The sequence below is a fragment of the Lates calcarifer genome, linkage group LG19, assembly GCF_001640805.2.
Source record: "Lates calcarifer isolate ASB-BC8 linkage group LG19, TLL_Latcal_v3, whole genome shotgun sequence".
NCBI lineage: Eukaryota > Metazoa > Chordata > Actinopteri > Centropomidae > Lates > Lates calcarifer.
The window spans coordinates 22362801-22377701 of NC_066851.1; the positions used below are offsets into that span (position 1 = coordinate 22362801).

At 40.3% G+C, this 14901-nt stretch overlaps 1 protein-coding gene across 1 annotated transcript in view; it reads left to right on the forward strand.

Annotated features, from left to right (window-relative positions):
• Positions 1 to 725: 725 nt before the first annotated feature.
• mark3a (MAP/microtubule affinity-regulating kinase 3a) overlaps positions 726 to 14901 on the forward strand; it is a 50459-nt gene continuing 36283 nt past the window's right edge. The window contains 3 exon segments of the mRNA XM_018675995.2: positions 726 to 1339; positions 7045 to 7227; positions 8856 to 8909. Coding sequence (XP_018531511.1) covers positions 1289 to 1339; positions 7045 to 7227; positions 8856 to 8909 — 288 coding nt within the window. The 5' untranslated portion in view covers positions 726 to 1288.

The window sequence follows — 14901 nt, forward strand, 5'->3', positions numbered from 1 at the left end:
CACAGAGACATTTCCTCCTGAACGATGACAGTCCTCTCTGTACTTTCTTGTCCAATGGGACCGAGGTCAGCCGGTTTCCTCACTTCCTCCACCCGTTCAGCTGGACTCACTGATGCTGCGTTCACGTGCTGTCGGAAATATCACGAATCACATTTCACGACTGTGAATCTCACAAATCTGACAGTAGGTGTTGCTAGATTTGGATTTTGTATAACTTTGTTGACACTTCCTTGCCTTTATTTGTTTCTGAAGGTTATTAGTTGCTGCTATTCTTTGCTTAATGGTAAGTTAAGTTTTCAAAGGTTGTTTTTAATAAAAATAAATAAAGATTAGAGATATTTTATTCAAATTAATATATATAAAATATATATATATAAATGAATGTATCTATTCTAATCCATTTCTACTCAATAAATTAATAATATGAGAGTAATGGCAATAAATATTGCATCAACTTTTCTTGAATAAATAAATTAGAATAAATAATGTGCAGGACGTTTTATCTCCCTTTGTAGCTAAAAATTACTCTTGATTTCTTAAGTAAAACAGTCAGAGTTCTTCTATGTTGTCGTGTATCTACCGCTAAGACGACTTATTAATTTTAACCACTAATGGATTTTAACAGAGAAAAGAAATTGAGAAAATGAGTGTGGATTGTTCGACGGCTCATGAAAAATTCTGGTGTCGGAGCCTGGGCGGGGTCCGTGAAGGCAGCCTAATCCAGCCCAGCCGCTGAGTAGCCATTTTGGTCCCACCTAAAACAGACAGACCAGCTTCACTTTGGGCCGCCGGAGATGGAAGAAACCGAGCCGACGGCGAGTATTTCAGCCACCGAAACCTTTTGAATCCCTCCAAGAAATACCCACCGGTGCCACTCGACGCCATGGCTTGTTTCTAGACAGAGGTATTTCTGTGAGAAAAAAAAGCCTGGGGGCGATTTTTTGGAAGTGGCGACCGACAGCGCCTTAACGTTAGTTTAGTTAGCTTCACTGACTCAAACCTAAACGGACAAACGGACACTGATTTTTCGTTTGAACACAGGCCATGAACACGCCATGTAAATACTGAACATTAAGATCATTGTGCTCATTTTTTTCTCGGTCTGTAACAGTTCAGGTGCTCGGCTCTATCACGTCCGGTCTGGTTTTGAAAATTGTCACGATCCATGCTGAGACTGTTTCCCCGGAGAGAGCTGCAAAGCAAAGCAATAATTTCGTTTTTCGGCTGAGAGGGTGTCGGTGGATTTTGGACATCAGACGGCGACTGGGGGAAGAAGGACGATTAAAAGATGTCAACAAAAACTCCTTTGCCTACGGTCAACGAGAAGGTGACGGAAAGTGTAAGTATAAAAGGGTTGTTTATTGGGTTGTTTTGCTAGCTGTGCTTTGTTTTAATGCTTTAAAATATCATTAAATTAGCTCTAGAAGGAGGTGGATGTTCACTGAAATTGTGGCACATTTGCTGATAGCTAATTGTTTCACACTGGGGGGTAACACTTTGTTGGTAAATCGTAAACAAGCAATATCCTCTACGTCAAACACGCCCTGCAGTTTTTCTTAACTGCTAATATTTGGATGTATTTACACTTAAGTCGTGTTTTTCTTGGCGAGTGATGCGTTTTAATGTGACTGCAGGTAATTAGGAGGTAGTCGGGATATTTAGGCCCGACCACGAACAAAACTACAGTACTTTGCCTGCTGGTTCTGGCAGGCAACAGTAGTTTCTGTTCTGGCTGGCGATTGGCTCTCCCAGCTGTCACTCAAACGTTTCAACCGCTCAGCTTCCAAATATGGGCTCATTAGTCCCGCCCCCTCATGACCAATAGAATCTTCTGTCTGAAAGAGTGTTATAATTAAACAATTAGAGCTTCCGGTGTGGATTTTCAAAATTAAACTCGTTTTCATGGATTTACAGCAACATTTTAATGAGTTAAACCCCCAAAAATTAATGTTATTTATAGACAGAATCAATAGATATTCCTTATTGTCATTATTTTAGATATATTCTTTAACTTAATAACACACAAATTCAAAAGTAGCAGTAGATTTTCAACTCTACTGGACTCCCGGCCTCATTCCACATCTCTGAGTCACAGTCCACGTTTTTTTTGTGATTCAAATGAACAATGAATTGCAATTCAATGACAATTTAGTCAGAATGACTGGCAACCAGAATCTGAGATGATTGCTTTAAAATACATACTTTCTTTGCTCAACAACCACACACAATTGGTCAAATGATGGATGAATGAATGGAGAAAATAATGGGCAAAATAATTAGTTTCAACCTTTATGCTGTCTTTTTTTAAACTTGAATGAATCACTTTGATTTTTGATTGTCACAGAATCTAAAGGAAAATAATTTCAACACAGTTTCCCAGACTCCAAAATATCATCTTCAGAAGTTAATGTTTTTTCCAATAAACAGTCAAAAAATCCAAAGATATGTAAGCCACAGCTATATTCATAGAATTCATCTGTCACTCACCAGCCAGCATATGATAAGAAATGGAGAGTGAGCCACCAAATGTATCTTTCCTTAATGTTTTATCTGCTATTTCTAAAGCTGTTTTCCAAAGTCTCTTTTTGGTGTAGTCCATACTCTTAAAATTGGGCAGCCTTCATTTTTTATTTGTGGTGTGCGTCTGTTGGATTCAGTAGTTTTTCTAAGTTCATACCCCATGTTGTCTCCATTTTTCTGTATCTTTGCCATAAATTCCCTTTTGTCCTCATATCCCATCTGTGTTAACTGCAGCCACATAATGTCTACATGTGATACCATCAAAGTCTCATGACTCATTACGGTAGCAGCAGAGAACCAGCTGGAGATAAGACTTAAACTGCACAAACAGAGCACTGAGGGTGATAAGATGTGGGGAAATTTTATTGATCCCTGTTGGGGAAAATTAGGCCACTTCAGTGGCTGCAAACGTACAGATTTGCAGATGAATACATATGATGAAAACATAAAATATAACAATCAGTAAAATTAGAAGAAGAAGGCAATTAATTGATTAGTCAATTGGAAGAAAATTAGTTTTCATGGTAAATTAATAATTGGCGTCATTTTTCAAGCAGGAACACCAAACGTTTGATGGTTTTTGGGCAGAATTGAATATTCTCCTACTGTGTACATTCATTAATTAATCTGCTGATGATTTTCACAACTAATTGATTCTTTTCTTCTATAAAATGTCAGAAAATTGTAAAATCACAATTTATTGCAACACCATTTCCCTGAAATCCAATGTAAAGTCAGCAGATGTGTTGTTTTGTTTGACCAACAGTCAAAAACCCCAAAGATATTCACTTTATTATCTTATTGCTAACTCTGGAGAAGCAGGACAAGGAGAATTTTCAACATTGTTACTTGGAAAATGACTTAGAATGATTTCATTGATCATCTAAAGAGCTGTAATTGTTCATTACAGCCCTAATTCATGGAATATGGAAAGTTAAAGGTGCATTTTGACGTTTTTTGATGGCATTTTCAGCATCACACCAAGTTAGAACAAGACAGTCTTAGAAAAAGACTCTTCTATTCCTGACTATAAGCCTTTATTTTGAAAGGATAGTATCTGGAATCCGGTTTTGTTGCGTCCACCGGTATCAGGCTTGACTCAGATCAGTGCATTCCCCCTCCTGCTGTCTCCCTCTCTGTCTCTCTCTGGTTATTTGGGGGGGCTCTTGAGTTGGGAAAAATCATCTGGTGTTGTGGGAATCTCTATGGGCATCGTCAGCGCGGGGCAGAGTGTTTTCCTGTTGAAACATGACGGGCTCCCAGGCAGCCAGGAGACACCGCAGCTTTGTGAGTAACCGCTGAAAACAGGAGGGGGGCGAAAGGAAAGGATCAAATCAAACCTGGAGAGGAACAGGATTTTCTTTTTCTTACAGGAAGCTGAATTCAGTTTGTTTTTAGATGTTTTCTGTGTCCTTGATGTGAAAAAAACTGCATGCTAATGTTCCCACAGGCGTCTTTTTTTGTGGCGTGTCTTTGGTATTCAACAGTGACCTTATCCCAGTTGATGGTATTTTTATCTCCTCTGCTATCAGTGTAGAAGTCCTAAAATATTCCTTTAGTGACTTAAAGTGTGTCTGTGCTGCTTAGTAGAGAATTTAAAGTGACCTTCATTTGTTTTATGGCGTTTTTTACCTCCTCTGATATATTGAAAATATCCGTATGGAGGTTTTTTAATGTCGTGCAGTGTTAATTAAATTCTTTGTGACCTTGTCCAACCTTCCCTCCTGATGTTAATGTAATCCTCTGTATGAAAACATAAAGTGGAGTTTGCTTCTCACGTGGGTTTATACGCAATTATAGGTTTTAAGTTAATTTTCCCACTGCATCACTGTCCCCTCTCATTGTCTCCAGGCAGGGTGAATGGGGTCAGTTCGGTTGGGGATGGGAGGGTGGGGGTAGAGCCGGGCGGGGCAGAGGGCAGTGCCACTGTTAATGAGGCATCGGTTTGGACAGTCGATCCATCAGATTTTTTTAATGTCGTAGGGGTGCTCTTGAACGCAGCACCCAAAAAGAAATCAATCCCTCCATTGGTGGTGCTGTCAGATCTGTGCAGCACAAAATCATGACGCTGGGACGTCAACAGTTTTATCTCTGATTGTACGATAGTCAGTGCAGTCCAGGATGCTTTGGGGTTTATGTGTGTTTGCCGTCCTCTTTTATGTTTCGTTGATCTGTTTTACCTCTGAATATGTTGCATTTACATCTTTTTACTGCTTCAAACAACGTAAGACAGACACATCAACTGATTCTGTCAAACACAGTGTCCCACTGGCTGCATTAAAATCCAACTCAGGTTTACTAAAGGTGAAAAAGCTTCCTTGTAAACAGGATTTTCCACCTTTTTTTTTTTTTTTTACAGCAGAGGTAGGCCAGCTTGTCTGCAACAAGACTACCTCCACTATCATACGACATGGAGCCGAATATTCTGATTATAATCGGTTTAAAAATGCTCCATAAAAACATCTCAACCAGAGCAAACAGACCCAAACTGACTGATTTATAAGTGATTTCATCTGATTATTTTCTGGCTGTAAATATATGTAAATATGTGGAGATGTGCATTCCTCTTCTTCTCAGAAATGGCGGCCTCCTACCTGAACTCATCCTCTGAGGAGAGTTTGTTTTTAGTTCAGACTGAACATTATTGGATATGATAGATCTCCCTCTTCAGGGAGCGAATCGAACACGTGCTAAAGAGAGAAAATGGCAAAAGCTAATACTTGTAATCCAATTAATTTATCTATATTTATGTTCCTTGTAAAACAGAGTGTACTTTTTACTTTTTATTTTCTTACGTTTCTTATCACTGTTTTGGCACCAGTATACTGAGACTGATTCCTCGTATGTGTAAACTTACTGTGCAGTAAAGATGATTCTGACTCTGATTTATCACTGTTGTGAACGTTGCACAGCTGTTCACGGCGTCTGTAAACACCAGACGTTATTAAATCATATCTCATGTAAACAGTCAACCTGAAATCTTCAGCTGTTGATGATATGTAGGGTTGTAACTAACAGTTATCCATTAATCTCCCGTTTATTTTCTCAATTAGTGCCTTTCACAGTTTCCTAAAGCCAAAACCGACGTCTTGAAATCGCTTGTTTTGCCCGAACAACAGTCTAAAACCCAAAGATATTCACTTTACTATCATGCAAGACAAAGAAAAGCAGCAACAGCTCACATTAGTGAATCTAGAACTTGTGGAAGTTGTGCTTTTTTTGCTTTAAAAACAAATGATCGATTATCAGAATTGTTCCAGGTTAATTTTCTGAACACTGATTAATCAACTAATCGCTGCAGCTCTGATCAAATACCAGATATCTAATGAGTGTGAGTAGCGTTTAAACTGACTCCACTGAGTGCATGAAGCTCTCTGGGTTGTTTACCAGCTCTGTTTGATAATTTTCCTGGGGTGAATCAGAGCCTGTAGTTTGATGACAGCACCTGAATCAGATGCTGCTGTTACGGATTGACCCTTTAACTCTCAGTAACCTTGTTTTAAACCTTAATTTGTTTCTGTATGCTCTGCTCTGCATCCTGTTTTTAAAATGTCTGCGTGACAACCACAGGATATGACACCAACAGAAGCTGCCAGCCACATAATGTTCAGTTTTATCGGGTAGTTTTTGATGAGTTTATTTGGTGGTACACATGTGACTAATGCGTTAGAACACAATTTAACATGCAGTGAAGAGAGGAAAATCCAGCAAAAGACATAAAATAATGGGCGAGAAACACTTTTAGTGTCGCTCAGTCTGACTTGATATTGTTTAAAACAGGACGAGAAAATGAGGAAGACACGAGGCAGAAGTATCTGAGTAAAAACAGCCCTCTGTGTGAGCACAGATTTCTGTTCTTCACCCTGGTCACATTTTTTCAATTTAGTCGTCAGTTGTTTGTGTGTGAATGCAACCTTTTATTAATATGTGGAAGCCAGTGACTTCTTCAGTCTTTTTCAGTGGAATCCGGTGAAAAAAATCAACTGGGAAAACATCCAGAAATTCTCCTAAACTGTTTCCCTTTAATATGATTTAAGCAACTTGAGCATTAATTTAGGAATTGAGACTCAATTCAGGATCTTAAACGTGTGGATTTTGTGCGTTCTGTGGCTTTATATGGAGGAAAAGTTTGGATTTGTACATTTCATTTACATAGAACAGGTATTTTATGGACATTTTTCACTATTTTCTGACATTTAATCGATTAATCATCAAATATCAGGCAGAATTGACTTATCACTTTAAATTTGACTGATCAAAAAGTCACATTTAAAAAGGAGAGAGCTGCTTGGAGTTAATGTAACACCCTCTCCAGGCTTTGAAACAGTGAAACTGCCTTGGACCATCTGTGTCTGGTGGAAGAAAACGCTTTACTTTCCTTGTCTGGATGCAGCACTATAAATATCCTAAGTGGGTATGTCACAGTGGGTCAACATGAGTCACCGCTGCTGCACGTAGATGTTTCACAGTATGTACGATTCAATCAGCGGTCGTCTAAAACCTGTAATGTCGTCTTCTCCGCAGCACACGTCTCACAGCAATGGGCGTCAGGAGATCAGCACGCGCTCGGCCCGGACCGGCGTGCGGTCGCGCAGCTCGGAGGAGCAGCAGCAGCCCCACGTCGGCAACTACCGGCTGCTTAAAACCATCGGCAAGGGCAACTTCGCCAAGGTCAAACTGGCCCGACACATCCTCACGGGCAGAGAGGTGAGACGCACGGACACACCGGCTCTGAACGACCAAAACCACAACTACTGTAGAAATATGGTCAACAATATTCCTTAGGCTTTGGAATAAATAAATAAAATAATATTTGTGGGATAAAACAATGTCACTTTTTAAATTAGAAATGCAGCAGTTTTAGCTCATGATTCATACAACCTCCTTCCACAGTTGGTGGTGGTGTTTAACTGGAGTGAATTACAGTATATTCAGGGGTGTTCCTAATATTCTGACTCCTCTTATGTAAGAAAATAGGGCGTCCAAAAAATACCAAACAAAGTCCACTGTTATAACCTCAACAGTAAACCTATAATTGATTTGACAGCTGATATCAATAGTACAGATATCATGTGAAATATTACTTTTACATAACGTTAATGTCATATATTCCATTCGTTATCATGTGCAGTATAACTTTTATGTTACGCTCATTCACTGCCAGTGTTAGTTTCAGTGTCTCCTACTTACTAATAGTAGTTTCTATTCTCTCATTGTATTATATCTATCACTGTTTTTTGGAGCTATGTCTGGCAAAAGAATTTCCTTCAGGATCTATTTTATTTGATAAACATTGTAGGGGGTGTGCCTAATAAAGTGGCTAATATTAATACATGGAAATAAAGTAGAAAAATAAAGTCAAAACATGAGATTAACACAGTGAAATATTAACACTTAGAGAACATGTAGCCTTTAGAAATTTGCTGTTTAAGCCTGAATATCATCCTCAGCTCCAGGATTAAGAAGAATTTGAGAAATGTTGAAATGTTTTGAGCCAGTTTTACCTGTGAATCTGACCACGTCCATCCTCTACAATTCAACAGATTTTAGTTTTTTTTAGTAAAACCTCAACACATCACACTAACACTGAAACTGATCAGCTCATGTCTGCAGTTTCATCCTGGACTGATAAATAGTTTTCATGACGAGGCTCATCCCAACTCCGAGGGTTGAATATTGAACCTCAGTTTGTCTTTTGTACGGATCAAACTGTGTCTGTGTCTGATTTGTAATCTTGTTTGTTTATTCTGTGATCAGACAGTTCCTGATTTAATTCAGATTTTTGCCAATTTTAGGCCATTTTCAGAGTTTCTGTATGACAGGTTGTGTGTGGAGCTTCGACTGCCTTCAAAGGATTTTAGATTAAAAAGATTTTAAACTCGTATACCACCAGGACTCCTCGCTCTAACCCTTGTTGACAGTAATGGATGTTTTCAGGGAGCTGAGCATTTGATTTGTTCATAATTGATGAGCAGAAAGAGCAAGCATCTTCTGAACACAGCACACGACATTTAACGAAACGTCGGTGCTCTTTTCCCTCCTCGATTCTGTCGTTAATTATTCTGTGGTTGCTTTTTTGCCATGTTTTATCTCCAGGAGGATGTTGAAACTGTTTTATTGATCTCTAAAAGTAATAAATTGAGGTTTATCCGGTGAAAATTTACATTTTCTGTTCTGCTTTGGGCTCTTTGTTGTCAGTTTCCTTTGCTGAGCTGTTGTCTCTTTTGTATTTGATTTCATCGCTGTATTCCACTTCCTCTTTTTCACACTTCTCTGCTGTTATGTCCCATTTAGCTCGGTTTCGATTATGTTTTTTTTTCTCTCTTTCTCTACAGGTGGCAATTAAGATAATAGACAAGACACAGCTGAACCCAAACAGCCTTCAGAAGGTAATTTACCCCTTCCTCCCCTCCCTTATTCTCTCTCTCCTGTTTTACTCTCACGCTGTGGCAGAATTCATTTACTAATTCATGAAGCACAACAGATTGAGTATTAATTGTGTAAATGGGAAGCAGGGCATGCTGGGACGGAGCATGTGTTCTCCATATAGCTTCCCGGGGTGAATTAAGAGCTTTTATTATTTCAGTGTGATGCTTTTTTGCAGTGGAGGAGATGATTCAGCTCCACACTGAGTGCCCCACTTAGGTTTGAAGATTTTGTTCTGTGGAGTTTGTTTAAAAGGAGATTTATTTGTGTTAGTGTTGGGTTTAATCATTTCTGTTGAGTTAAGTTGAGAAAAGAGGTGGAAATTCAAGTGTTTTTAGAAGGTGTTTAAGGTTTAGATTTGTTCCTGTGAAGGTTTTTCAGCTGCAAGTGGTTGTTTTTTTTATTTTCTCTGTCATTAATGCAGTTTCTCTGAACATCTGTTCACCGCCAAGAGAAACTAAATGTGATTTCTTTTCTTTTTCCCACCCTCCCCCAGCCCGCTCTTCTTCTACCTCGGTTGTCATGCGACTGGGAGTGACAGTTTTGTTTTCCTTGTTAAATCAACCAAATCAGGAAGCAGGTTTTCTTGCCTTTTTAAAATGCAAATTTCACAGGGGGCTGAGCAGAGATGAATGTGCTGCTTTCGCTGCCCAGTGAATAGCAGTTTCACTTTACAGTTTGAAGTCAGTGGAGTTGGAGAGGGAGACTGAGCTGCCCATAACCCTGTTCTTTTTCTCTTTTTATGTGTACACTCATTAGCAAGGGAGATGTGTGTGTGTGTGTGTGGTTGTTTTGATCTGTGCCGCTGTACATTTTGGCTCCGTCTCTCGGCCTGGAAGTCATTTCGGGGAAGTCAGAGCGATATCGACTCGGCTGCTGCAGCTCCGGAGGCTTTTTGTTTTTTTTTTTTTGTGTTCATCAGACAGATAAGAGTGGACGGGGCAGCAGTGCTCGCCGGCTGCTGCTGCTGTTGCTGGTGGTGACGGTGATGATGTTGGGTGTTGATGTTCGTCTGGCCCCCGCCACCACCGCCACCGCCCAGCTTCCCCCTCTCCCCCCCCGTCCGTCCCCTCTCTCAGCGGTCGGGCTAGTGGTTTTCCATCAGTTTTTCCAAAGCTCCATTGATTCTGGCCTTTGTATCTCAGAGGCCCGGGCCCTTTGGCGTTGGCTGTGACACTACACTGACAGAAAAACACTGAGTCATGACAGCGCCGTTCACGGAAACACAAAGCGTGAGGCTTTTGTCGGCAGTCCTTGTTGTTTTTAGGTTACTGCTTTGTCACAGTCAAGGAAAAAAAAAAGACTCTTATTTTATTTGTCAGGTTATTTTTCCTGCCTCCACCAGGGATTTAGGCGTCGTTTGATGTTTTATTTTAAGGAATTGGAACGCACTTGAAAAAAGAAACGACATTCAATACTCTTTAGTACTTTTCTCCTGATTGACACGTTAAATGTTCCCATTCCTGTCACGTGCTTCTATTTATAGGCTGGCTTTCAGTGTTTTTTCCTTTTCTTTTCTTGGTTGGTGAGTTGGAGATTCAGAGTTGAAGGAAATCCTGACATGGATTAGATTTGTGGCTTATTTCAGGGATGTGATGTTTAATAATTCAGCCTGGCTCTTAATCTTGTGGGGTTTTATATCTACGAGGGTCGCTCATGATAAAGGAATAGTTCGGCTTTCTTAGAAATGGACTTACTCGCTTTCGTGCAGAGAGATAGATGAGGAAATCAATACTGCTCTCATGTCTGTGTTCCAGCTTGTCATGTCATTTAGCTCTGAGCTCTTCTACAAAAGCCTTTCTTCTTAGAAAGTTAGCGATAGTCTGAAAGAGCGTGAGTAGAAACACAACGAGGCTGTAAAGGTGGACTGGTGAGTAGATCGGTTAATGCTACGAGTTAACAAACAATCGTGGTGGAAAACACATCTAGTTTTAGTTTTACCTTTGGACTGAGCCATGCTAGCTGTTTCCCCCGTTTTCAGTCTCTAAGCTAAGCTAAGCTAAGCTAACTAAGCTAACCAGCCGTAGCTCAAAATTGAACGCAGACGTGAGCGTGGTATCGATTTTCACATCTAACTTTTGGTAAGAAAGAGAATTAGCATATTGGTCAAAATAAATGTTCAAACTATTCCTGTTCCATCCCATAATCTGATCCATGTCAGGATTTCCTTTACCATTATCTGGTCATTAAAAACTATTAAAGATGCGTCAGTGAACTTATTAGAAACTTAACACTAGTAGAGCATCAAATGTCTATTAATTAACTGAAAACAGTCCCAACAAATGCCCTTGTTGCTCCCATTTAAGTAACATTTACTAAAACTACAGTGCTCAGCTGTTTTAGGAAATTACCAAGCTTTAAAAACGAAACTATAAATTTGTCTTCAGTAGAAACCAGTGGACTTGGATCTGAGAGCCACAGAGAGGCGAGACACACTGTTGGATTTATTCTTTTCAGAAGATTTGTAGGCAGTAAGTTGAATATAAAATGCCAAACTTATCCATTAAAAACATTTATACTCGTGCTATTTTAAGGCCTGGGTTGAAAGTGTCGAGTCGATGTTGTGTTCAGGTTCAGAAGCGTTTTAAAGGGATTGGATCTTGTGTTTATTTTCCTCTACGCTCGTCTCTGCCGCTGAAGAAACAGCCAACCTGCATCAGAGCCGGCACCGCTGCTGTGTCCTGACCTCTTATGTAACCGAAGGAATTGGCGAGAGGCTGATAGCGGGGGGGATATCGTCTCCGAAGCCTAAATGTTTATTTTCAGCCTCTGTTCTTAATAGTTTTGGAGGAGCTGAGTCGACGTTCACATCTGTCACCGAGCTCCCGCTCCGGTCCTCCCTCCCTGTCCTGATTCGGCCCCGCTGAGGGTTTGTTGTCGTCCAGGTCAGGGAGGGAGCGTGGCACTTGGAAGTCTTGATTAAATGTAAACACTGTCTGTCAGATGGTTGGAGTCCGGGACAACCTGTGCTCCCTGTGCAGAGGATTTTCTCTTCATGGAGTGGTTGTAGAGCGGTTACTAAGAGTTTGACGTCAGATATCGCAGTGTTTCTCAACATAGGAACTTTGCAGTGTGTCATAAAAATGATTAATTAAACCGGGAAGATAAGTGTGTGAGGAGCACTTCTTCATTTTGTGGTTTAATAATAACTGCTTTAGTGATAGGAAAGAATTAATATAGGCAGCATTAAGGGATTTGAGAAGGTTTGTGAGGATTGAAAACATCTGTTTGTTTTCACAAAACAAATGTTAATTGTTTATTTAAGAATCTAGTTTCTTCTAATCACTTTAATGACACAATTTGTTGATTTTAATTGTTATTTAAAGGCAAATTATCAGACAAGCACGGCCCTCACACCCTGCTGTGACTGCAGGAGCCATAGAAGCTTCAGTGAAGACAACAGTAAAAATATTAATTCTACTTTATCATCCAGTTAGCATCAGCTTAATAAGATGCTAATGCATAAAGCAGTAAAAAATTGTAAGTTATTTTCTGTTGAAGGACAAATCAATTACAAACTAAGTTTGGGTTTTCTTTCTCTGAATATTTTTTGTTTTTCAAGCCCTAGAAAAATTACACAAACAAAATTGTTTTGGAAAGTTTGTGATCTGGTTCAAGAGCGGCACCAACACTGAAGGAATCCTAAACTTAAAACAAGCTGAGTTAGTGTTAGCAGCAGCTCAGCTAACAGCCGTCTGCAGGAGAGCGCCAGAAAAACAGATTTGTGACGTGAAATGACTTCACTCAGCATCTTTTCCAGTTTTAATTATTGGGTCTGTTTTTGGAGAAGAGGAGACCTCGCAAGATGAACCAACTCTGAACCGGCACACCAGCCAAGAAATAGCACCTAGCTTCGTGTTGCTGACTTCTTACAACTCCTAGACATAAAACCTCTGGTTAGGGGGTTTTAAAGTCCACACCATTTTGCTCTAAAGCATCAGAAAAAGCAAAACAAGGTCAGGAACTACTGTACTAAATCTGTCTGACAGGAGAAAATTCAAAAAGTTGGTGCTGAAGTTTTCCTCTAACACCTGCAGCAGCCTAATCACCAGTAGGCATCTCTTCATTTGTGGCCTCATAACTTCAAAAAGGCTGAGACAAACCGGTTTCCTTTCAAGTGTCCTAACCTCGGCATGATTGGAGCAGTAAATTTGAACCCATACTGTTTATTCCCTCAGGTTGATTTGTTTGTCCAGATGAGAACAATAACGTCTGAGGCTGTAGAGGGAAGAAATAAGCAGCCTCTCTCTCTCTTCCTCTCGCTTAGAAAGCTGAGTGTAACAAAATGTACTGAGGCTAAACTGCAGCCTGGATGTTTTCTCTCTAAACTGAAATAAACTCCAGGGGTCAATTACAGCAGAAGAACGAACAGACATCCATCGCTCTTCGCTGATGTTGCAGGGGCTGTAATCCGATTTGTTGTGACTCACCTCAAAGCCTCTCCTAACCTGGTGGGATGAAACGAAACAAAAAAAAAAAAAAATGCGGTAAATGATCTCACGTTGAGCCCACAGGATTTTCGTTTACAGGCCTCACATCACTTGTAATTGAGGCCGTGGTTAACTTAAACAGGAAAACGCAGCGAGAGAGAGAGAGAGGGAGAGCCACAAGCACAAAACTGTAGGTGTGATTTCACCACTCGGGCCTGAAGGTGCCGTGTATTGATCACAAGACTTGCGTTGCGTAATCAGGGACAGCTGTGCATCATCGCGGTGGCATGACTGGATCACCGTTAGGTTTACGTCCTCGACCCTAATGACTGTGTTATGTGGTGAATCATCTGTGCCTCTGTTTACTGCATAGCATACCTGACAAAGTATTCCCATACACCCCGTCTGTGTGTTGTTTTCCACACTACCCAGGTGTCAGAGGGCTCGTTTCTGCTATGTAGGCCAGAACAGACTGTGCCAAAACTTAACAAAGTCACACAGTTTTTGAAAAGAGATACTCGTGTGCTCGTCTCGGAGCAGATTTGTCCTACAGCTCCGTTGTAATTTCTCTCCAGTAGCGAGGAAAGATGGTTCGTCTCCTTCAGCGGCAGTGACGGGGGTTTCCGCTGTCGCTCAGAAAACCGACTGGAGATTTATTCCTCTGTACTTTCTGCGAGCTCAGGAGAGTATTTTCAGTATAATGATGGGCAGAGCGGGATCACAGGCAGAGTGTAATGACAGTGAGGAGACCTCAGGCTCACTCCAGAGCTCCTCTTCTCCTCCTCCTCCTCTTCTTCATCCTCCTCCTCCTCGTCAGCAGCCTGGCTCGTCCCGGCTCAGTTCGTTAACGTGGCTTCCAAGTCAGTCGCCTCCGTCCAGGCCTCGCTGACCCGAGTTCATAATTAACCCTTCACTCGTCTCTGGAACAGGAATGAAATGAGATTTATTGTCTCAGTATCTCCCACAGCTGACGTCCCTCTGACGATTTCAGCGTTTAAGCTTCTGTTTTAGAATCATGTGACTTCAAGTAACGCTCATCTTCACAGCAGTATTTTTATTTTTAAGATGTTTTCAGGAGGATGCATCCGAAATTATCTCTGATGGAAGAGATCTAATTAGGGCTGCTAGGGCTCTTATTAATTAATCTGTTTTGAGTGTGTTGATAAATTTCTTAGGCTGCGAGGAGCCCAAAATAAAAACCTTTTTTTTTGTACCTCACCTTCAAAAACATAAAATTCTCAAGTTTCTGTGCCGACAAAGAAAAAACAAACAAATCCTCACAGACAGAATTAAGAAATGTTTGATGTTTCTACAGAACAAGTGTTTAATTAGTTAGTTTAATTGTGACTTAATTAATTTTGTCCATCTATAACAAAAGTCCAAAAAAAAAAACTGGAGTAACTATATGTAAAATACGTAAATATATTGCAAATTTTGATAATATTGAGATTAACCGTTCAGCCATACAGTATAGTATCATCAGGTTTGTGTTGAATAAATGAATATATCAGTCTATATTAGCTTT